This window comes from Oryzias latipes, chromosome 2, assembly GCF_053564925.1.
Source record: "Oryzias latipes strain Hd-rR chromosome 2, Olatipes_Hd-rR_3.1".
Taxonomy (NCBI): domain Eukaryota; kingdom Metazoa; phylum Chordata; class Actinopteri; order Beloniformes; family Adrianichthyidae; genus Oryzias; species Oryzias latipes.
In genome coordinates, this window is record NC_136238.1 from 28,894,003 (window position 1) to 28,919,394 (window position 25,392).

Here is a 25,392-nt window from a genome sequence, read left to right on the forward strand (position 1 = left end):
CAAGCGACGCATCACCTCCAAACGCTTGCGCACAGCAGCAGCATTTGGCTCAAATGCGTGGGGATGAGGTTCAGGGTCGGGGCCAACACAGCAATCGGCGCCTAGAGACACGTTTTTAAGCTGTGCCACATTGTGTAGCACAGCACATGCCAGCACAATTTGGCACACACTGTCACTTTCATGTGTTTCTTCCATCTGCCGACGGTGTCGCCATTTCTCATTTCACCCGTTTTTGTGCGTACGCCTGGGTCAGAGCTTGCGTGAAGGACCGCACATTTTCCCGTCAAGTTTGCTTTTTATAAATATCAACTATTGCGTAGAGAGTGGCGTATGCCTTCTTTTGTCCGTACGCAACGTTTAAAAATGAGGCCCTTGGTTTCTAACACTAAAACAAACTACTTCACTCAACTGATTGATGCAAATAAGGGAAATTCCAAAATGTTGTTTTCTTTAATGGATAATGTCTTTCAACCCCGTAACAGTATTCCCTGTCATTTTTATTCAGATGAGCACTGTAATTCTCTTCAGTTATTCTTTAACCAGAAAATTCTAGATATCCATCAGCATCTCTATTCCTCCACCTCTCCTCCCATCCCGTCTGACTCATTTTCTGTAACTCATATATTCACTTCCTTTCTCCTCCCTGATCCCAGTGAAATTTCCCGCCTCATCCATAAGTCCAAACCATCCACATGTTTGCTCGATCCCCTTCCAACATCCCTGGTTAAATCCTGCCTTCCTTCTCTTCTTCCCTTCATTTGTGCCATTATCCACTCCTCTTTGACATCAGGTATTGTCCCCTCACTCCTCAAGATCCCTGCCGTCAGACCCATCCTAAAAAACCCCAGCTCAGACCCCAATTCCTTTCATAATCTTCGTCCTATTTCCAACCTCCCCTTCATCTCAAAAATTCTTGAAAAAATAGTCGCCTCCCAACTTTCCCATCATCTAACCCAAAATGATCTTTTTGGACCTTTTCAATCTGGTTTCCGTCCCCTTCATATCACAGAAATTGCCCTACTAAAAATCACCAATGACCTTCTCCTAACAGCTGATTCTGGACTCATCACCATCCTCATCCTCCTCGACTTGAGCGCAGCATTTGACACCATATCTCACTCCATCCTCCTCCACAGACTTTCAGCCCTCGGTATCGAGTCCACCCCCCTCCGCTGGTTTCACTCTTATTTTTCAAGCCGCACTCAGTTTATTCAACTGAATTCTTTTAAATCCCAACCCTCACTCATTTCATCTGGTGTTCCTCAAGGTTCTGTTCTCGGTCCCCTCCTCTTCATTACCTACCTGCTACCCCTTGGTAATATATTCCGTAAATTCAATATTGATTTTCATTGTTTCGCGGATGACACTCAGCTCTATCTGTCCAGTAAACCCAACTCTTCTGTTCCACCTGCCTCCCTCTCCTCCCGCCTGTCTGAAATAAAAACCTGGTTCACTCTAAACTTCCTCAAACTTAACAGTGATAAAACCGAATTACTCTTCGTAGGTTCCAAATCCACCCTTTCCAAAGTTTCTAATTTTACCCTTTCCATCGATTCCTCTCCAGTTTTCCCCTACCCTCAAGTAAAGAGTCTGGGTGTCATCCTTGATAGTACATTATCATTTCAATCCCACATCAATAGCATTACTCGGTCAGCCTACTTTCATATACGCGATATTAATCGACTCCGCCCCTCCCTCACCATCCACTCCGCCTCCATTTTAGTTCATAGTCTGGTCACTTCTCGTCTCGACTATTGTAATGCTCTTCTCTTTGGTCTTCCCAACAAAACTCTAAAAAAGCGTCAGTTGGTCCAGAATTCAGCTGCCTGCATCATCACCAGAACCCCCTCCTTCCATCACATCACTCCCGTTCTCCAGCAGTTGCACTGGCTTCCAGTAGACTTTAGGATTAAATTCAAGCTCCTTCTTTACACTTTAAAAGCCCTCCATAGCCTGGCTCCCTCCTATCTCTCTAGTCTCATCCATGTTAACACTCCCTCTCGCTCTCTTCGGTCTTCTTCCTCCCTTCAGCTCTCTGTCCCTCCGGCCCGTATGGTCACCATGGGGAGCCGTGCCTTCAGTCGCTCTGCTCCCCAACTTTGGAACTCTCTCCCCCCAGACCTCCGTAACACTGACTCCTTTTTGATCTTTAAATCCAGACTAAAAACCTATCTGTTTAAGCTTGCATTTCCGGAGCACGATTTCACATTCTCTGTCAGCTGATTTTACTAATGAATCCAATTTATTTATTGCTGTTAACATGTTGTTATTTTATTGTGTTTTACCTCTAACTTTGTACGATGACCTTGGGTGTTTTGAAAGGCGCTTTTAAATAAAATGTATTTTTTTTTATTATTATTATGGTTCTCCTGAACTTCCATTCATTCTCTTCACCTGCTGGTTCCCTTTGGGGGCAGCGGGGTTTCAGGAAGCGTCCTGCCTGCTGTTGGCCAAAGGCGGCTTCACCCTTCAGTCTGCTGCAGGGCCCATGGAGCTGGAGCATTGATCTGGCTATGCGGCTCCAGGAGGAGAGCTGGCGGCCAGACAGAGAGCTGCTGCTGATGGAAAGACAGCCTGATCATCTCCTGAACTTTAGCTTTCTGGTTTCCATGGAGACCATCAGAAAAAGGTCCCTGATTTGATTCTGGTTTGTAGTTTTCCTCTGGGGTTAACATGGGACAGCAAGCCATCAAAGTCGGTCAGAGAGACGGAAAGACGGCGGAAGCGTCCGTCTTTCACACTCATCAGGAGAGAAGATCACTGAACGGAGAGAATCTGAAGGATCCAGACATGGAGACGTGATTCCCCATGATTCTGGAGAACTCTTCATCATCCAGAAACCTGACCTCTCAGCATCATCCGTGTCTTCATGCAGTGGAAATGACAGAAACACAGACACCGCTCCATGTAGCCATCAGGCTGAAAACATCAGCTGGAAGCTCCGCCCACAGGCGGCGTCCAGCTCAGGAACACATTTGTGGACAGACGGCGAGCAGAGAATTATCCACACGGTGAAAGAGAGGCGGTCAGTGTGGACGCAGCTGAACAGAAATGTATTCATGTTCATTAAAAACAAAGAGGACACTTTTGAATAGGAGGCAGAAAGGGCAGGTGTTCAGACCCCCCTAGGGTCCTGTGTGTGAGCGTCTGACCAGCATCAACCTGTTATTTCTGTTGGTTCTGATCCATAAAGGTTTTTAATTACCATTTATTTGTTATTAGTGTTAAGAGTTCATATAGTTTAGCATTTTTCAAGAAGTTTTTTGAACTTTTTGAGCTTTTCCAGTCTGGTTCTACTGGTTTTATTGGAGTTTCTACTGTTTTTATTGTTCCTCCACGTGACCCAAAGGTCTCTGCTCGTCCCTGCTGTGCAGCTCTGTCCTTCCCCTCTGTCATGTGTTCATCCGTCCACATGAGGGCGCCGTCTAGGTCATGCCTGGTGAGCTGGAAGCCAAGAAAAGGAGTGAAAAATGGAGAAAATGAAAGACCTGAGGAAAGCTGCAGTTCAGCCTTCAGGGAGAAAAGTTTAGACCAATAATTACAGAAATAAAAGATAAAAAATGTTTTTTTATAAATCTGAAAGTCACCAAAGTGTTTAACAAACTTTTTTATAAAGTGAAAAGGTCAAATGTTTGTGTGTTGGAAGTCCCAACCTGACAGATGAGCAGAATAATAAGGCAGGCAAAGCCGTAACACTGCCCCCTGGTGGACAGGAACTCAGCAGTGCAGCTTCAGGATGGAGTGGCTTCCAACAGATCAGATCAACGTTCTGCTCTCTGCTAAAGAGGCAGAACGTCTCCTAAGAAGAATCCAGAGTTCCTGATCACAAACATCAACTGAAGCCCAAATCAGAGCTGATCAGACTGCATGGAGCCCAAGCTCCAGAAAAGAGGAGAGAAGAAGAAGTCGTCCACATGAAGCTTCACCTTAGAGGAAAAGAGGAGCTGCTGAACTAAAGTAATCGAGTACTGAGGAAGACTTTCAACCTCTGATTGATTCTGTAGAACATTTGGAACTAGAATGTAGAAAGTGCTTCAGTTCCATCAGCTGTCAGTCTGCAGCAGCTTCATCTGCTGCCTCCATCCTCTCTCTGTGAGTCTCTGCAGAGTTTTTCTGCAGCTGCTGGTTTTTCTGCAGCAGCAGCATCAGAGCCAGAGAGCCAAAGAAAGTGGAAAGTCTGAGAAGGAAGCAGCTCTGAAGCTCTGCAGCTGACGGTGCAGCTTCAGGACTCATGAGGAGGAGCACATGCACGGCTCTGATGCTGCTGAACGTCTGACTGAGATGATCCACATTCAGAAGAGAGTTTCAGAGTGAAAGACGTGTGGAAGAAGAGAATCCTGAAGGTTTCTGTGCAGACACGAACTCAGTCAGAGTGCGTCTGAATGTTTGAAATGATTTAAATGTCCTTTTTTTAATACTTTTTTATGGGAATTTAATGTTGTTTCTCTTTCGGCTTTTCCCATCAGGGGTCGCCACAGCGAACGAGTCGCATGGTAAACTTGGCAATGTTTTACGCCGGATGCCCTTCCTGACGCAACCCTCTCAAAGCAACCGGGCTTGGGACCGGCACAGAAGTAGAGAAGGGAACAGGGAGCAGCCCGGAGTCGAACCCTGGTTTCACGGACGGAAGGCACCGCAAACCAGCACAAGCTAAACCGGCTCCCTTTTATGGGAATTTAATAAATATTGAAATCGAGGAAACCTCTCTTTTCACAATTATTGCCTTTCTTTGTTCACTTTAAAGATTCCTTTATCCACTACTATTGTTAGGAAAAAGCATAAATAAACGTTTCAAGGTTAGTTAGTCTGAGATTCGCTTTGGAGTCAAATCTGAAGACCGTAATTAATTACAGTGTGATGACATCACACCAGCGCTCATATAGTTTGCTCAAAACGTTTTTTTCCTTGTATTTTTTTCTTTTCTTTATCAGTTTATCAATTAAAACTGTTTTTAAAAAATATTGAAAGCGTTTTGAACCATTTTGAGGTCCAGTTAAGCAGTTTATGCGTTTCTTTTTAAATAAAGTTTCTGCACGTGACCCGGAAATAAACAGCACGAGGCGCTAGCAGCGTTAGCTTGTTAGCAGGCCGGCAGCGTTAGCTTGTTAGCAGGCTAGCAGCGTTAGCTTGTGTTGAGAGGTCGGTTGTGTTTTGTTGGGACATTTGTGAGGTTTTTGGACAGAAAGGACGATACGTGGTTCGTGTGGGAACTCTCAGCATTTTCCAAAGTGTCGTAATTGAGTGAAGAAGTGTTGAACGGAAAGACAACGTGGATTGCTGTGATTGTGAGACTAGCAGATGATCGATCGGAGCTGCAGTGAAGAGGACGGCGGTGTTTGTGGGAGTTGGAGCTGAAGATCGGAGCAGGAACCATGTCTTCCCTTCAGTCTCTGAGAGAGTTGATCAGCGAGCGACTAGCTGCTGCTGCTGAAGAAATCTGCAGACTCTGTGAAGGAACCATCGTCCAGTACGAGCAGGAGCTCTGTCGTCAGCGCAGACTGCTGGATGTCATCTGGAAACCACAGCTGCAGCTCCACCACATAGGTATGACCTTCATCAGAGAAACAGGCTGTGTCCGAATTCCTACCCTAACCCCTATAGTGCACTATAATAGTGCGGTCGCCATTTTGTAGGGTTATCCGAATCTTTTTTTATTCATTTTTTTAATTAATTGGAAAAAACAAATGAGGTTAACAGTTTGAGACAATTGTATACAATTATGCAAAGTATAGAACCATCGAAAAAAGTACTGGACATGTACAAACAACAAATGCACGATCAAAAAGTAAACTTTTTACCAATAATACAGAAAAATAATAAATAAATACAAGACATTAAATAAAAAATAAATAAAAAGGCGGTTTACATAGATATTTGAATGATTCTTAGCTTAGGGGGTTATCAAAAAGCTGCAAGTTACATATGATACTTTGAAGTTCCATAGCAAGTTTGTTTTCCATGAAGTTTACAGATGAAAAAAAAGAGCAGAGTTCTTTATGAAATGTAAAAAAAAAGGTTTGATTTTAAGGAAACAACATTTATGTATATAGAATTTACCCAAAATAATTACAACATTCAGAATAAGTTCTGTGTTCTTGTTTTCTAAATTAAACCCAAAAATGATATCCTTAATAGAAAAGTCTGCTAAAAGTGGAATCTTGGGGAAAAGCCAATAATGTAAACTAGTCCAAAAGACATCAGAATAAAAACATTCAAAGAAAAGACGCTCAGTTGTTTCAATCTCCACATGACAAAAATAACAACAATTTTCAGGAATTCCAAACCGTTTTCTTAATAATTCTTTGGAAGGGTAAATACCTGAAAAGGTTTTAAAGTGGACTTCCTTGGCTTTCGGAGGAATGGGGAGTTTTAAATATTTAGTTAGAATAGGATTTTGTCTCCCCATTGATTAGACCAAAACTGTTGGTCTGCTTTAACAGAATGACTTTCCTGCAGTAGAATGCAGCTGGCTTTCATATTCTTACAGAATAGGAAAATAGATTTTCTTTTTACATTGTCTCGTAAACCCCTAACATTTAAAGAAACAAAAGAAACAAATTAGACATGAAATACAAAAAAACAATAACACGAAAATGAACAAAAGGTTACTTACTTAGCTAGTTACTGAAGGTGAAAGTGAGCGGTTGGAATTCAGATCCCAAACAACATTGTAATCAGAACTATACCTCAAACTTTTAGAAGAAAAAAAAACTTTAGACCTTATAACGTTCAAGTTAACAACAACAGAGTTTGACTTTCCTCTGTGAACTTAAGGTGTGGAAAAAACGGAGCAAATGAGGTTTATGCTTTAAACAACAAAGCATTTATGATAATTAACTCCAAACGTGTAAAGAAGAATAAATAAAACACAGCTAGTCTGGAGACAGACGGACTCCGTTGGCGTACCCGATGTGGCCTCGATAGTAGACGTTCTGTCCCGCAGCTCTCGCTTTCTCCATTTTGGGCCAGACAGCAGCTCTTGCTTCTCGGTCAGCTTTGCAGAAATCCTGCTTGAAGAAGATTCCCAGCTCTTTACAAACCTTTGCATCCTTAGAAACCTTCCAGAAGATGTCGCGGTAGTGCCCCATGGAGAACTGGATGATGATTTGCCGGTGCCTCCCGGTTTCTTTCCTCCCCAGCCGATGTACTGTATCCACAACCATTTCCAACACCGATGTGTGCTGTGGCGCCATCTTTGCCAGGATCTCCAGGACTTCTTTGCGGGTGTTTTCCTCGCTTTTTTCTTTCAAACCTTGTAACTTCAGGTTCCAGCGCCGTTTATATCGCTCCATCTCCACCACCCTCTCTTTTAAGTCATCATTTTCTTTTTCAGCAAAGAAACTTCCTTTTCCAAATTATGCACTTTGGATTTGCAGTCCTTTATATCAGCAGCGTTTACCTCAGTGATCTTCCTCAGATTAGCCAAAATCACAGAGTTTTCCGGAAGTCTTCCGTCAAAGTCGTCAAATCTCGCCGTTAGTTTTTCGATGGCGGCAGTTAATGCTGACAACTCGGCATCACTTTTGTTAGAGACGACTACCTTGTTAGGTGGAACGGAGGGTTTAGTGGGTGTAACCGGGGTTTTTCTTTTAGCAGACAGCGAGGAAACTTCCATGGCGTATTCGTGGTCATGTGTTGTCATCTCTGGGTTTTTGGATGCGGGAGTTGGATTCTCCGATACAGGCTTTTCCCGTGGCATTCTAGGAGCTCTTAATATTGCTGTTGTTGTTGTTTTTCCCAATTCGTTCTTGTCTATTTACAGTGGTAAGACTTGAGAGTGATAAAAAACAAAACAAAGCAAAACTAGTTCAGCAGTTTGAAAATGAGGTCAAAAGGGATATTTTGGGACCGGACCGTTGCAGCTCACAAAAAGTTGACTGCACGGACCGCCATCTTAGCTCCTCCTCGTTGTCCGAATCTAAAGTTAAAAAATCGAGTGGACTTGAAATTTCCCAGAAGTCTCTACGAAAAACCAGTGTGGATCGATGCTCACTCGATTGGCGAATATTGACCAGAATGCACTGCGTATGAGCCACAATGCATTGCGTTTGAAATGGCAGCTGGTTGGGCAAGGAAAACAACCTAAACATGTAAGTATATTAAAAAGTATCTAGTATCTGTTGTAAAATACATTTGTAAATACGTAAGATGATGTGTTTAATATGTTATATTCTTCAATCGACAACCTACATTGTTTTGAAGCTCATCAATTTCGGTAATGCTAAAGCTAACGCTAGCGCGAATTAGCGCCGAAGGCTAAAAACAAATGCTAGATATAACATCAAAAAGCAGTGATTTCTAACCGTAGTCATAAGTTATTAACAAATGTTTTAAATGTGTTTATATATGTAGGGACAGACGAGGATGAGGAAAATCTGATCCATCTGTGGATGGAGAAAGATAGCCTGTTTGTTTTCAGGCAAGCTCGTGCCGGATGGTAGTCAAGTCACTTGTTGATCATGATCAGATTTGTCTTTGTTAATAAACGGTGAATTGTTGTCATATTGGGGTAAAGGTTTTTGTTGAAAGAGGAGAGGAGAGGAGGAAAGAGCAAGAAGGGAGAGAGGAAGAGCGACAGGAGAGTCTGTTCAGCTTACTTGAGTTGAAAATATTGTTCAAAAAATGTAATGTTGCCGTTGTTTTTCCAATTTGTTTAATAAATGCATGAACAAAAATGAATTATTTACATGTTTTATTTAAATCAGAGCCATTTCTAACAATCTCAAAAGGATTTTCATATAAATATTAAATGTACTTATTTACAATTTCGTTTTTGTTAACATTTATTTTTACACATGTTAACAACAATTGTCGTCCTCCAAAGTCATGTGAGACACAGTTGGAGCTGAAAGGAAAGCAGAGATTTGTCCTTGCAGACGGACGCCACTCTGCTCGTCCTGCATGCACCTGGTGTCGTCCTGCAGTGGCTCCCAGCAGTCCCTTCGCTGATGCACAGATTGTGGAGAATTGAACTGCAGGCAATGATTTTCATTGCAAAGGTTGGTTTTACTTCCAGTGCCCCCAGAAAATTGCTCTCCTCCTCATCTTTATCATGCCAAATGCTCTCTCTCCACCACAGAGCGTGTTCTGGAGTGGTGCTTGTTGTAACATGCCTCAACCACATTCCTCATGGGTTCCCTGTAGGGTGTCAGCAGCGTGATAGGATGAGCAATGCAGGGATACCCACCATCACCCAAAAGGATCCTTCAGGTGGGTAATGTTTGATTTACATAAATTGGGCTTTTACGTAGAACCTGTGAATCATGGATTGATCCTGGATTCCCAACAAAAATATCTATTAATTTGGCATTAGAGTCACATACAGGCTGGTCCAATGGAATAAAAAAGTTTCCTGTTAAAATAACAAGCTGCATTTTCTTTTTGGGCCTTTATTCTTATGTGGCAGCCATCGATGCTCCCCACGACCTTTTGGAAGACCAAGCAAGCTGCTAAAAAACCAGAGGTGACTAATGGCAGTTCATTCCCACTGGATGCTGGATGACCCTGCTCATCAGCTGGAGGATGCGGTCTGCCGTCCTGTGGACAATGTCACTCACAGTGGACCGTGGCTCTGGTTACCACACCATAAGATGTGCCACACCCCAGAGTGTGAGGAACCCGAAGCTGCTCCACCAGATGCTCGATGGTCTTGCCGAAAATCCGGTCTTAAACGAGTGATATGGTTTGACTCTGAATAAAAATGACTAAACTTTGAATTCACAAGTGTTTCATGTAGTTAGACTGTACAACTCCAAAATCCAATGTTGAAAAAGAATGTTAAAGTCTTACCCAGCAGATTGTGTAACCTTGAGCACAATTAGTGACAAATGCTTAAGTTTAACTAAAAAAAACTTTAAGTTTAACTCACAAGTTGTTATGTCTGGCCAGGACATCCAGAGGAAATCTTCTGAGACGTCTGCTTCTCCTCCTTGCTCTCCTGTGATGCTGCATATCTGCTCGTTTTCGGTTGAATTATTGCCAACAGGAACACGGACAGATTCATATTCAAAGCTATTTTTAGTAAGGTAGAAGAGAAAACTACAGAAAAAAATGCCTCCTCGCAAGACCCAGTAAATCGTTCAGCGGTAAAATAAGAGGGTTGATTTCTTGAGGGTTTATTTCTGAACAAATTCATTAAATCAACACAAATGTGTTTGTAATTTTATCATTTATAAATCAGCCACGTTTTCCTTTATCAGAACACAGCAGATTCATAAATAGTCTTTGTAAAAAATGTTCATATTTATTATTCTTTTACTTTCACAAATAGGTGTCATTCTCCGCGTTAGAAGTAGTTTGCCTCCAGACCAGGTGCGCCACTTTGTTTCCGTGTCAAGCGCCATATGATAACACCCGAAAGAGAAAAGTATTGAGCATGGGTGTCCGAATTGCTATGAAAATTCAGAGAACTATATAGAGAACTATATAGTGCTGCACTATATAGGGTTTTAGTAGTTAGGGATTAGGGTAGGAATTCGGACACAGCCCCTATCTACTAAAACCCTATATAAGGCGGCACTATATAGTTCTTTATATAGTCCTCTGAATTTTCAAAGCAATTCGGACACCCATGCTCACTACTTTTCTCTTTCGGGTGTTGTTCATAAGGCGCTTGACACGAAAACAAAGTGGCGCATTACCGCCACCACCTGGTCTGGAGGCGAACTACTTCTATTTAACGCGGAAAGACATAATAAATATGAACATTTTACGAAGACTATTTATTAATCTGCTGTGTTCTGATCATATCTGATTTATAAATAATAAAATTACAAACACATTGGTGTTGACTTAATGTATCTGCTCAGAAATAAACCCCCAAGATATTTGTCCATGGCAAAAAAAAAATATTTTTGTGCCAGTGAACGATTTACGGGCTCTTGCAAGGAGGCATTTTTTTCTGTAGTTTTCTCTTCTACCTTACTGAAAATAGCTTTGAATATGAATCTGTCCGTGTTCCTGGCAATAATTCAACCCTTTTTCGTGAGATCAAACCGAAAACGAGCAGATATGCAGCATCACAGGGCGGGAAGGAGGAGAAGCAGACGTATCAGAAGATTTCCTCTGGATGCCCTGGCCACCAGGATGACACCAGGAACCAGCAGGACGAGCAAAGTGGCGTCTGTCTGCGAGGACAAATTTCTGTTTTCCTTTCAGTTCCAACTGTGACACATGACTCTGGAAGACCACAATTATTGTTAACATGTATAAAAATAAATGTTGACATCTATAAACGAAATTGTAAATATGTACATTTGATATTTATATGAAAATCCTTTTGAGATTGTTAAAAATGGCTCAGATTTAAATAATACATGTAAATAATCCATTTTTGTTTAGGCATTTATTAAAATAATTGGAAAAACAACGACAACATAACATTTTTGAAAAATATTTTCAACTCATGTAAGCTTAACGGACTCTCCTGTCGCTCTTCCTCCCTTCTTGCTCTTTCAACAAAAACCTTTACCCCGTTTATGACAACGATTAACCGTTTATTAACAAATAAAGACAAATCTGATCAAGTGTCTCTAACTCAGACTCATCCGGCACGAGCTTGCCTGAAAACAAACAGGCTATCTTTCTCCATCCACAGATGGATCAGATTTTCCTCATCCTCGTCTGTCCCTACATATATAAACACATTTAAAACATTTGTTAATAACTTATGACTACGGTTAGAAATCACTGCTTTTTGATGTTATATCTAGCATTTGTTTTTAGCCTTCGGCGCTAATTCGCGCTAGTGTTAGCTTTAGCATTACCGAAATTGATGAGCTTCAAAACAATGTAGGTTGTCGATTGAAGAATATAACATATTAAACACATCATCTTACGTATTTACAAATATATTTTACAACAGATACTAGATACTTTTTAATATACTTACATGTTTAGGTTGTTTTCCTTGCCCAACCAGCTGCCATTTTCGAATAATTCAAACGCAATGCATTGTGGCTCATACGCATTGCATTCTGGTCCGAACGCAGTGCATTCTGGTCAATATTCGCCAATCGAGTGAGCATCGATCCACACTGGTTTTTCATAGAGACTTCTGGGAAATTTTTAGTCCACTCGATTTTTGAACTGTAGATTCGGACAGCACTTCCAAATGGCGACCGCACTATATAGTGCACTATATAGGGGTTATGGCAATAATTCGGACACAGGGACAGAGAAGCCCTTTGAGCTTCATGCTTTTCTTTTTGGGGACCCGCCTGTCACTCAGTGGTGGTTCTACACTAACTTACTCTCCGGGCGATAAACCAATCATTTCCTGTTTGACTTTGTGTACGAATTGTGCTATACAAATAAAATTACTTAAGTTACGTAAGTAATTGTAAAGCGTTACTACCCACCTCTGCATATATATTCATTTCAATCAGTCTCTTCTGGTCCTCCAGACTCCTCAGACATTTTCTCCAATGATCACTGATTTTACTGGTGCTTGACAAAATCCAAAAGTACGGGTGTCATGATAACCGCATCACCGTGGTGATGACCTCATCATATTTTTATTTGAAAGTTTTTTTTCTTTTAATTCTGCATATGGTGCGTTATTGGAACTATAATAAACGCATTAAACACATTTATCTTTGCTGATAATTTACTTTTTCTGCTAGTCCTGTGTTCAGACTTGTTCTCCTTCTCTCCCTGCACACGGCTTTCACCTGACCTTTTCGGCTGCGCACGTCTGTCACTGCCTCTGTGCTGCACGAGGCGTGCTCCCTACTCACACGCGTGTGCGGTTTCAGCGGCACACATCCTCACTGATTCTACAACAGAAGTTTCTATCTCAGGGAAAATACGACACACGGTTAACCGTGACACTGTGCCCCCTGCTGCTTTATCACCGCGTCACAGCTCTATCCAAAAGTGCTGTAAACGTATAAAAGGTTCCTTGTTGTGTTTGTGTCCCTGCAGTCCTCCCCCAGCATTGGATGACTGAAGAGGAAGATCTCTGCAACCAGCAGAGGAACTTCAGAGTGGATCAGGAGGAACCAGAACCTCCACAGATTAAAGAGGAACTGGAGGAACCAGAACCTCTGCAGATTCAAAAGGAACAGAATGAACCAGAACCTCCACAGATGAAAGAGGAACCAGAACCTCCACAGATTAAAGAGGAACTGGAGGAACCAGAACCTCTGCAGATTCAAAAGGAACAGAATGAACCAGAACCTCCACAGATGAAAGAGGAACAGGAGGAACCAGAACCTCCACAGATTAAAGAGGAAAAGGAGGAACCAGGACCTCCACAAACTGAAGAAGAACTGGAGGAACCAGAACCTCCACAAACTGAAGACGAACAAGAGGAACCAGAACCTCCACAGATTAAAGAGGAACAGGAGGAACCAGAACCTCCACAGATGAAAGAGGAACAGGAGGAACCAGAACCTCCACAAACTGAAGAGGAACAGGAAGAACCAGAACCTCCACAGATTAAAGAGGAACCAGGGGAACTCTGCATCAATCAGGATGAAGATCAGCTGGATCTGAAGCAGGAGACTGATACCTTGATGGAGATTCCTACTTATGAGGAAGATGAGAACAGTGAAGCAGATCTAAACAATCAGCAGAGCTTTAATGTAACTGATAGTCAGGATGAAGATGGAAACCAACATGAAGAACCAACATCAACTACAGATGAAGAGACAGACCCACTGAACGGATATCAGAGGAAGAGGAGAGACAGAAGTCATGTCCAAAATGTGGACAGCTCTCACGTGTCAGCAGGTCAGTGTGTCTCTGATCTTCATCTCCACACTATCGTTATGTTCACTTCCTGGTTCTGGAGGTGATTTCTAAATAAAATAAATATAGTAACAGACATGTGAATGTAACGGTGTAATTCCTAACATTACAAAGCTGGTGTTGTGCTGAAATAAGTCTCAGAGACTGTGTCAAACATTTACTATAGATGCCTGCATGTTTACTGTGAATAATGGCAAGAATCTCAAACATTATATTTGTTTTCAGACTGTTTTCTTTTTTGTAATTTCATTTAAAAATAATTGGAGACATAATCAGGTTAAAAGTACATTTTCTGTCATCCCTCCGTCCCCTTTCTAGTAAATCTGTCCTATTTATCTCAGCATGATTTAATTTTAGTATACAGTTAGATGACATTAGAGACCTGTTTGTACCATTTATGAATTACTTATCTGTAATTTCATTTTTATTTTAAAACAATGTTACGAGCCGAGCCTTTCGGGGGTGGCTGAGCTTTCTCCTCACTTTGGATTGTTAGTTATGTTAATTGAATGCGGTGGTATCTGGGAGGCGATTGGCCCATCTCCTTTATTTTAGGTTGGACGTCATCCCCTGGTCGTCCTGGGTTGCCTGGCTCTCCATCTACAGCGTCGGCCCCGCCCCTCTGCGGTGGAGGCACGGACACATAAGCTGACGTGGCCCAAGCACCAGGGCGGCTGACTTTTCAGCTCGCCATTTGTGTTTTGTGCACTTATTTGTGTTTCGTTTCGGTTCTTGACACATTGGAATAATTTCTACTTATACCGGTTTGTTTAAAGGCCCGTACACACCGGGACGAATATTCGCCAGGCGTTATTCGCCAGCGTTTTTCGCCACGTTTTTTGTGTTCACACCCAGGCGATTTTCGCTGACGATGAGTGGAGTGAACATGCAATTTCATTCCCTGACATTGGATGGCGCTTAATGTAAAACAGAAATACTCCTGTACACAGGGTGGCGCTGCGCAACTTTACGCTTCTTAAAGTCGCTTTTCACTCAGAAGAAGAGAGCAAGTATTTAAACGCTTGTCAGAATCAAACAAAGAAAACATGAATATTTCAAGCACCAGTAGCTCCAACTGGTGCTTGGTTCGGGGATATTTTAGAATGTCCGTCATTATTTCTTCGCGGCTGTGTAGACGCTACTTGGCGTCTATCTTCTTCGCTGGTATGTGTGCTCAGCAAGGCAGTTTTGTGTTTGAGCGCCCCCAAGTTGTGTTTTACTGTAACTTCAGAAGCTCCAGACACGTGTGCAAAAGCGCCATTCTCATTGGTCGAGTAGATTTCGACGCGACGCGTCGAAAAAAAAAAACGAACCCGAGGCGTTTTTTTTTTTTTGACGCTTTAACGCGTGGCGTTTTTTCGCGTCGGTGTGCACACTCTCATTGGTGCCCTTTGTTTAGTCACGAGGCGTTAAACGTCGGCGAAAATCGCCGGCGAAATTCGTCCCGGTGTGAACAGGCCTTAATTGTTTTGTTTTACGGGCATGTGCTCTTCGATTATTGTTAACGGTGTCTATATCCCGTTGGGATCCCATGTGGGAGGATGCCTGTGTGACAGACCCAGCCGCAGCTTTAGCCGCAGTTTTAGCCGCAGTTTTATACTGTTGTGCTAAAGAAAACAAAAAAATGTATTTTAAAAAAATTAAGTTTTTTATTGTGCATATTCTGAATGATATTACAATATTTCTTACTGTTACTTAACAATACATAAAGTCACCATAAAATTTAAAGGGCCTGTTCTTGTGTCCCTGCAGACCTCCTCCAGTGTTGGATGACTAAAGAGGAAGATCTCTGCATCCATCAGAGGAGCTTCAGAGTAGAACGGGAAGAACCACAACTTCCACAGATTAAAAAGGAACCAGGGGAACTCTACATCAGTCAGGATGAAGATCAGCTTGATCTGAAGCAGGAGACTGATACCTTGATGGAGATTCCTACTTATGAGGAAGACGAGAACAGTGAAGCAGATCTAAACAATCAGCAGAGCTTTAATGTAACTGATAGTCAGGATGAAGAAGGAAACCAACATGAAGAATCAACATCAACTACAGATGAAGAGACAGGCCCACAGAACAGAGATCAGAGGAAGAGGAGGGACAGAAGTCAAGTCCAAAGTGTGGACAGCTCTCACGTGTCAGCAGGTCAGTGTGACTCTGATGTTAAAAAAAATCCCATGAAAACAAATGTTGGTAAGAAATACAAACAATATCCAAAAGAAGAGAGACTTTCCTCTATCAGGTCTGGTAAAAACTCAACAATAATTACTAACCCGCCTGACATGGAAACTGGGTCTGATGAAAGATGTTATATCTGTAAAGAATGTGATAAAAGATTTTGTAACAAATCTCTGTTCAGAATTCACACAAGAATCCATGCAAAAGATAAGCAATTTTCTTGTAAAGAATGTGAGAAAAGCTTTAGTTGCAGACCTAATCTCAACAAACACATGAGAACTCATACAGGAGAAAAGCCTTTTTCTTATAAAGAATGTAAAAAACATTTTCATGATGCATCTAATCTCAAAACAAACATGAGAACTGGTACAGGAGAAAAGCCTTTTTTGTGTAAAGAATGTAAAAAACGTTTTCGTGATGCATTTAATCTCAAAACACACATGAGAACTCATACAGGAGAAAAGCCTTTTTCGTGTAAAGAATGTAAAAAACATTTTCGTGATGCATCTAATCTCAAAACACACATGAGAACTCATACAGGAGAAAAGCCTTTTTTGTGTAAAGAATGTAAAAAACGTTTTCGTGATGCATTTAATCTCAAAACACACATGAGAACTCATACAGGAGAAAAGCCTTTTTCGTGTAAAGAATGTAAAAATAGTTTTAGTCAAATTTGTCATCTCAAAACTCACATGAGAACTCACACAGGAGAGAAGCCTTTTTTGTGTAAAGAATGTAAAAAACGTTTTCGTGATGCATTTAATCTCAAAACACACATGAGAACTCACACAGGAGAAAAGCCTTTTTCTTGTAAAGAATGTAAAAAACATTTTAGTCAAGTATCTAATCTCAACGCACACATGAGAACTTGCAAGACTTCTTCTTGACTATGTAAGGATCTATTGTAAACTCTAGATTCTAAACTTTTCTGATAAGAGGTCAACCTCTCAACCTCTGTACCACAGCAGAAGGCTTTATTTTACAAGGGCAAAAGTTCTGTATCTCAAAAAATTAAATATGTTAAAATAAGTTTTTAATGCTCAAAACTTCTGGGGTGAAACCCCAATGTTCTAATGAACTCCATAGCAACCTGAGTTTTCATTTCATGTACACAGAGCCACAGGCTGATGGCCTCCATACCATATTGATGCAGTAACTTCATTAGAGGGAGGCACAAGTGAGTATTGATTGTGTAGAAATGCATTTTTCTAAAAAATAAAAAACGAAAAACTTTGGTTGTTTTGATATATGAATTACTACAGGTGGTCCTTTGTCCCAACAGCAGTTAGGCTATATAATGATACAGTTTAGCACTGTTGAAACTGCTGCTGGATTTACTTATTTATTTATTACTATTTTAATTTGTACAGACTCTTTGTTTTTCTAACTGCTATATTTCTTGTTTGGCTGCTGTAACAACTGAATTTCCCTCATGGGTTCAATAAAGTCTTGTCTTGTCTTATCCTGACTTTCTTGGACAGCTTTTTTAGGTTTTCATCTTCTCTAAGCCACAATTATCAAAAGCAAAAAAGTAAATGATCAATACATTTCAATATATGTGTAATGATACTAGACAATGAATTTTACTGCTGACAAAATATGTAAAACTTTTCACAAAATGAATTATTTTAGTTGTACCTGTTAATAGAAATGAGTTGTTTGGAATTATTAGAGTAAACATCTAGTAGAGATAGATATCGTTAAGATTTTATCTATTAACACCTCTTAATCTGCTGCTTTTCACTCTGGTACCTTATTGGTATTCTAATTGATATTTTGTAGTGTAAGTTTACACTAAAATAAAGTAATCAATAAATACCAATGTGTATTTGTAAGTACAACTCAGGTAACCCTGGTGCTATCTTAGATGACCCCACCCTTACTTTGACGTGTTATTCCTACCATGATAAAGGTGGAAAGATTTCATGTAATCCAAAGACACCAGTGAGGTTCACAAGTCATTAAAAAAAACGTTTAGCGCACTGTCTAGTGGGTCTAGATGACCCAACTCCCAATGTTAAAGTGCCTAGGATAGGACAAGGGTCACACAGTGCAGTTAAGAATCAAAATGCAGAGAATATCAAATGGCCTCCTCACTGCCGAGAAATATAACAATGTTGTATTTTAATTATTTTTTTAGATTGTGTATTGGATAATGCATTATTGATGAACAATATGATCTTTCAGCTTTCTAATATTTGAATCCCTTTTTTAATATCAATGAAAAAAATCACACATTAGAAGAACTGTTATTCCTGTTTTTATTTGACTATTTTTCCACTGTCTGCAGGTCTGCAGAAATATAATGTTGAACTGAAATGTTTCTTTGTTTTCTTCACTTGTGTGTACACATACACAAACACGCACACACACACACAGAGCCAGCAGTGAAAACAGCCCCATACATGTTTTATCAGGTTTAATAGTATGAAGGGAAAAGCTAAAGTATAACCAGTGTGTTTGTGACTGAAAGATAGAATGAAGTAGACATAAATCTTCTTTCACTTTTGGCTTCTCCCATCAGGGGTCACCACAGCGAAACATCACTCCCTTGAGGATGAGTAGCATGGTTAACTTGGCAAATGTTTTCATGTTGGATGCCCTTCCTGACGCAATCCTCTCAATCCAACCGGGCTTGGGACTGGCACAGCAGCAGAGAAGGGAATAGGGAGCAGCCAGGAATTGAACCCTGGTTTCACGGATGGAAGGCGCCGCAACATAATGGAGAAATCAATTGAATCAGCAGTTTTGTTCAGTTTCTATTGAAAAGGCTGCATAAATATGACAGACAGCTTTCAGGTTCAGATGCAGTTCTGAAAAACAGCAGAAACATGATCTGATGGAGGCTCACATTTATCCTCATTATTCTTCCAAACAGCCCAATCAAGTTGGCCCAAAGGCACATTGGCAGAGCAACATGTTGTCTATAAGGAACCTACTCAGCTGTGCTACAAATAACAACAAACATCCAAACCACAACGCTAAACAATCAAGACTAACACAACTGTCAATATCCAGAATCCAGCAAATATCCCAAACAGAGCATTATTACCCACAATGCACCTGCACAGGTCCTGCAGCAGACAGCCTCTTTCCCATAACTTTATTAGTCTCATCTTTTTGAAACTGGAAAGATTTTTCTTCAACATTTAAAACAGAAAACAGGAAATGGAAATATTTGACAATCCAGTTGATGAGAAGCTGCAGAAAGACTGAAATCCATCAGATTGTAAAAACATAGAGGTGGTCCTTTGATGATGATGATGTGATGAAGATCAGACGCTGATGTCACTGATGTTCTGGCTGTTGATGGGCTGGATGTGGGTCCTGGTGGTGCTGAAGAATGAAAGATCCTTCTACCTGCAGTCATTCCTGAAGGAAGCTGATTGCAGCTGTTCTCTCCTGACAGATGGAATGATGGGAAATGAAGTTCATGTTGAAGTGTGGTCCAAGCAGAACAGAAAGGTCTCACCTCAAAGTCAGGACTTGGATCAGCTGCTGTTCTCTGGGAGCGTGCACGTGCTGCTGCACGTGCTTCTGTCATGGCGTTCTGGATGAGCTGCTGAGGTCTGTTTGCATCAAGACTCTCAGCTGCTTTAGTCAAACTGCTGAGCGATGGAACAATGGAGCCGTTTCTGAAGGAAGAGGATCAAACATGATGCTCTGCATCCGTTTGCTTCAGGAAGTGGAGGTTTTTTAGAGTCTCCAGACTGTTTCTGAACGGCCAAAGAAAAGCAGCTGATGTGCTTCTGTCTCCTACCAGCAGGGAGCGCTCTCAGCCGGACAGAACAGATCCTCAATGCTGCTCTGAGAAGGACTCTTCTGTTCCAGAAGCAGAGACTGTTCACATCCAGGAGAATCTGGACTCCAATGAATCCCAGAGAATCTCCTCTCTGCTGTTTGGACACTTTGACCAGCAGAGGGCAGCAGAACTTTCAGCAACTCTGGATCTGATCCCACAAAAACAATCCATGGATGATCAGATTTCAGAAGATTTGAAGGATCAAAGACAAAGATGTTCTGAAGAGAAGATGTGAGAAGAAAGTCCAGAATGAATCCACTCTGACTTCTCCTCATGTCTCTGAAGCTTGTGTCTTCATGTCTTCACCTCAGAGTTTCTTCTGGATTCCATGTGGATCAATAATATTGATCATGTTCTGTTGTCATTTTCCATCAGAACTTCAGGCTTTTCTCTGCTGATGATCTCTGAGCTGAACTTCTTGGAGGAATTCCTGAATCTGGGATTTGGAGCAAACAGTCAGAACAAAGGAGGTTTCCATTTCTTCTAAGCTCTGCCAGAAGAAAAGAGCTGAAGCTTGAAGCTGAAGCAGCATTTGCTCAGAGAATCTGTCCTCCAGACCAAAAAGTCCCACCACAGCCTTGAAGACGTTTCCAGAAGCAGCAGCAGACGGTGTTACCATGACGACGCTGAAGTCAGCTGCTGCTCTGCAGGAGAAAGTCTGCAGCTCCTCAGTCAGGAAGCTCTTTCAAGCTCGTGCACATCTGTCAGTGCAGCAGCAGAAAGCCTGTTTCCCTGCAGGAAGTCTGAGACTTTTCAAAGTAAGAGCCTCATGTTGGCAGAGATGGGTTGGATTCTTTGATGCTCCAGTGTCTTTTGGATTCAGGATGAGTTCATGCAGATCTAGAAATCCCACCATGATGGTCATCCTTGAGGAATTTCAAAATAAAAGACTTACAAACACCACAATCACTGCTGGATGATAAATACATTTACTCTTTATTTTCTGTCAATAAATAATATTTATCAATAAATCCTTGATTGTAAATGATGGATCTAAAGTTGAAAAGAAGTCAAAGTGCTGACTCAGCACAGATCAAAGGAGACACAGATGATTTCCTGGAATGAAGAAAACATCAAACATCATGATGTGATCTGGAACTGAGCTGTTCTTCAGAAGATCCTCCCAAACATGGAAACTGTTGCTGCAACACGTGAAGGTTTGGTTCTGTTGCTAGTGAGATCTGATGGATCAGAACCAGACTTCTGTCAGCTGGAACTGGAGCTTCTTCCAGACCATGACATGTTGTTCAATAAAGTTCATTCCAAAGTGTGACTGATTCATGAAGTGGTTCCTTGAGCCGTGAGTTTTGCCAGCAGCAGGAATCCCTGAGAGTTAGGAGAAAGTTTGTGGAGAGAGTTTGTAGATTTAGGAGAAACCAACGTTTGAAATGAAACCAAAGTGTCCTAAACCAAAATCACTGAGCACATCTCAATGTTCCACAAACAGTCATTTTCCACAGTGGACCGTCACCACACACTTTACAAGACAGTTTTTCACTGGAAAAGCCTTTTGTTTTGATTTCTTCAGGATTTTGGTACGGAGCCCGTGTCCTGACATTAAGATATAAAAATATATCTTGTTCCCACAGATTAATATCTTGTTCCCACAGGTTATTATGTCGTTCGCACGAAATACTATTCCGTTCCCACAAGATACTATTCCGTTCCCTCGAAATGATTAACTCGTGCGAACGCAATAATTATGTCGTTCGAACGCAATAATTAATCCGTTCGAACGCAATAATTATTCACGTCATAAGTCATTCACGCGGATATGCTCTCTGTACGCCGGCAAAAGCCGCTTTCAGCGGTAACTTCCGTGTCTCTGTGACCCATATTCGTTCAAAAAAGGAACATGAAAAACAAAAATGATCACTTTATTACAGTCTCAATGAATATAAGAAAAATATCAAAAGATTTATGATAACTAGGCTGCTTTGTCATACGATAGCTCCTGCTAGGCTACTACTAGCTCCGCCGCAGAGCTCTCTGATCATATATGCCGGCATTTGGGCAACTGGCTGGTCTGTTGTCAGACAGCTGATATTGTAGTTTAGGGTCGAATAGGAATAATAATATTCAGGACTTGTCTTTTATTAACTTTAGCAGTCAGTATCTTTACATTCGAAGGCTATTAGGCTACATGCTAACTGACTAGCCGATCATTTATCCTGTTATTAATTTACGTCATAGATTTACAGCAGATACCTTCACATTTCTGTCTGTGTGTGTCTCATTACATTGCATTGAAGACACGGAGGATGTTTAGAGAACAGATTTATTTATTTTAAAAAGCACAGAAGCATCCATCGTATTCACGTTCACATCATCATCTGGTACGCCCTCAGTCATCTTGCTGCAAAAGCCGCTTCCTGCCGCTACTTCCGTGTCTCTGTGAGCATTCAATAGGGGTAAAAATAAAAGCAAGAATGGTCGATCTGTTATTTTCTCGATGAAAATCTGAAAAATATCATATTAAGCTGGATGCTTCGCCTAAAGCACTTACCTTTAGCTTGTAAAGCACTCTGGGAAATGGGACGTACTGCTATTGTTGTTATGCTACAAGCTAAAGGTAAGTGCTTTAGGCGAAGCATCCAGCTTAATATGATATTTTTCAGATTTTCATCGAGAAAATAACAGATCGACCATTCTTGCTTTTATTTTTACCCCTATTGAATGCTCACAGAGACACGGAAGTAGCGGCAGGAAGCGGCTTTTGCAGCAAGATGACTGAGGGCGTACCAGATGATGTGAACGTGAATACGATGGATGCTTCTGTGCTTTTTAAAATAAATAAATCTGTTCTCTAAACATCCTCCGTGTCTTCAATGCAATGTAATGAGACACACACAGACAGAAATGTGAAGGTATCTGCTGTAAATCTATGACGTAAATTAATAACAGGAAATGATCGGCTAGTCAGTTAGCATGTAGCCTAATAGCCTTCGAATGTAAAGATACTGACTGCTAAAGTTAATAAAAGACAAGTCCTGAATATTATTATTCCTATTCGACCCTAAACTACAATATCAGCTGTCTGACAAGACCAGCCAGTTGCCCAAATGCCGGCATATATGATCAGAGAGCTCTGCGGCGGAGCTAGTAGTAGCCTAGCAGGAGCTATCGTATGACAAAGCAGCCTAGTTATCATAAATCTTTTGATATTTTTCTTATATTCATTGAGACGGTAATAAAGTGATCATTTTTGTTTTTCATGTTCCTTTTTTGAACGAATATGGGTCACAGAGACACGGAAGTTACCGCTGAAAGCGGCTTTTGCCGGCGTACAGAGAGCATATCCGCGTGAATGACTTATGACGTGAATAATTATTGCGTTCGAACGGATTAATTATTGCGTTCGAACGACATAATTATTGCGTTCGCACGAGTTAATCATTTCGAGGGAACGGAATAGTATTTTGAGGGAACGCAATAGTATCTTGTGGGAACGGAATAGTATCTTGTGGGAACGGAATAGTATTTCGTGCGAACGACATAATAACCTGTGGGAACAAGATATTAATCTGTGGGAACAAGATATATTTTTATATCTTAATGTCAGGACACGGGCTCCGTATTTTGGCTCAAAAAGACCAATGACAAATGAAACTCCAATAAAGTTGCTTTATAATGAGGAAATGAAATGTTTTTTTTATTGAATTATCAAATGGAGACTCAGCTTCAGGTGATAAAAAAGGTTGGTGCTATTTCCAGTTTTAGAAAGAACATGCCTTCTGCACAGTTTGCAGTGAGCGTTACTCATTTATGTCAGTTTTTAATGAACTGAAATACCTTCACACAGGAGATGACATTTAATTTTTGACAACATATCTTTTACCGGCCACAGAAATATTTAGAGGTTTTACTTTTTGAACTTTTTCTGATTTATTTATTGAAAATAACATCAAAGTAATTTCTTGGTCTGAACACGTCTTTATTGTCGTCTAACTGTAAACTCCAATTCAAACATGCTGACAAAACAAGGACAGATTTCCTAGAGATTTCCTAATTCTGCTTCCATGTGATCACATGAAAACAGTCCAATGTTTTGGATTCTTCTTCTTCTATATCATTGACATTAAAGCTGCAGCTCTGTCACCAGGAAACAACATGTGACAGGTCCCAGTTTTTGGTGGAACACCGTCTCTGTGATGCTACAGACGCTGCTAAAACACAGTGGATTTCATTCTGTTCTATGTAGAAAAGACTGTTTGATTCATGTCTGATGAATTCATCTTGGAGTATTTATCCTCCACGTCTAGAAGTCCGCTCCGTGAAAATCCTGTCCCACTTTAAAGCGGTCCGTGTTTCCATGGTGACAGAGGGAACAGCTGGTTAGCATCTTTCTAACTTGACTGAACTGAGGGTTGGGGCTTCCAGCACAGAACCAACCTGAGAGCAAATGAACATTCAAATCCTCCACAAGCTAAACCCCATCAGCGTTGGATTGCTGCTGACAGACAGACTTCATTGATGGCATCTTCCGTTCTGGACCTGACGTTTAGCACACCATAGCTGGATTCCAGAGCGCTTTATCAAAGCGCCTTAAGCCCGTCTGGATTTGAATAAACCCCTTCTGGATTTGAGGCTAAGCTTTATTTATGAAAATGATATTTGGATGCATTCCTTGTTGGACGGAAAAAAGAAAAAAAGTGGAGAGAAAGAAACAATTTTGGGATGTCAGAGATGGGGGAAAAGTGGGAGCCGGTTTAGCTCGTGCTGGTTTGCGGCACCTTCCGTCCGTGAAACCCAGGTTCAAATCCGGGCTGCTCCCTGTTCCCCTCTCTACCTCTGTGCCGGTCCCAAGCCCGGTTGCTTTGAGAGGGTTGCGTCAGGAAGGGCATCCGGCGTAAAACATTGCCAAGTTTACCATGCGACTCGTTCGCTGTGGCGACCCCTGATGGGAAAATCCGAAAGAGAAACAACGACAGAGATGGGGGAAAAGGGGTTAGAGTGGGGGGGTAGTCAATATCACAAAGTTAAAACACAAAAGTGTCGTCAGTAAATTACATAAAATAATCAGCACACAACTATTTACAGGTTGGAAGTATAATCATACATCAATAATCAAAGATTTATCTCCCAGGATTTCTGCACATAGACAGATACACACAATATTCATATACCAATATTCATGAAGGGGGGGTGGTAGAAAAGAGAAACACCAACACCCATGTCTGTATTTATGTAAAGGTGAACAAGCAGGTGTGTTGAATGAATGTGAGTCTCTCAGAGTGAACCTTGATCACACTGAACGCTGCAGCAGAGGCAGGAGGCCCCCCCACACCCCAGAGCTAGGGGCAAACTGAGCAGTAACCGATCCAGGCATCCAAGAGCCCCCCCCACCCCCTTCAGACAAAGATCCAGGAGCAACCCCTCCCTCCCCTTCACCTGACCTCCACCACAGAAACAGAAACATGATTACAGATGCTTTTGTGCTTTTTGAAATAAATACATTTCATCTTGTAGAGGAGAACAGGGGTTATATTATATTTTCTTTTTTTTTCTCACCTCCAACAGCTGAGCAAACAGATTAGAGCTGAATGCCTTTTGTGTTGGACAGGTTTTATCATAAAAAGAGGTTATAGAACTTTAGAAGCCAGAGTCTAGATTTGTATAAACCCCTTTTTGTTGTATTATTTTGTATTTATTTGTTACATTTAGTG

At 41.2% G+C, this 25,392-nt stretch overlaps 3 protein-coding genes and 2 long non-coding RNA genes across 8 annotated transcripts in view; 4 read left to right on the forward strand and 1 right to left on the reverse strand.

The window, feature by feature from the left end:
• The window catches only part of LOC144986899 (uncharacterized), a 181,993-nt gene that overhangs the window by 114,019 nt on the left and 42,582 nt on the right, over positions 1–25,392 (forward strand). The window lies entirely within an intron of this gene.
• The window catches only part of LOC111949070 (NACHT, LRR and PYD domains-containing protein 12-like), a 350,272-nt gene that overhangs the window by 74,739 nt on the left and 250,141 nt on the right, over positions 1–25,392 (reverse strand). The window lies entirely within an intron of this gene.
• Positions 3,194–25,392, forward strand: part of LOC144987763 (uncharacterized) — a 296,127-nt gene continuing 273,928 nt past the window's right edge. For 2 of the 3 annotated variants that reach the window (XM_078937122.1, XM_078937118.1), the window contains exons 1-3: positions 3,194–5,544; positions 12,925–13,734; positions 15,505–15,891. In XM_078937122.1, coding sequence (XP_078793248.1) covers positions 5,373–5,544; positions 12,925–13,734; positions 15,505–15,891 — 1,369 coding nt within the window. In that variant the 5' untranslated portion in view covers positions 3,194–5,372. Of the gene's footprint in view, positions 5,545–12,924; positions 13,735–15,504; positions 15,892–17,039; positions 17,387–25,392 lie in introns of those variants that run through there. The other variant, XM_078937127.1, reaches the window with a different exon arrangement.
• Positions 5,554–10,399, forward strand: LOC144988467 (uncharacterized). Its single transcript, XR_013652401.1, has 3 exons — positions 5,554–8,999; positions 9,080–9,210; positions 9,407–10,399. It is a non-coding gene; the product is annotated as an uncharacterized LOC144988467 (long non-coding RNA).
• Positions 22,252–22,537, forward strand: LOC144988362 (uncharacterized). The gene is made up of 2 exons (XR_013652249.1): positions 22,252–22,298; positions 22,413–22,537. It is a non-coding gene; the product is annotated as an uncharacterized LOC144988362 (long non-coding RNA).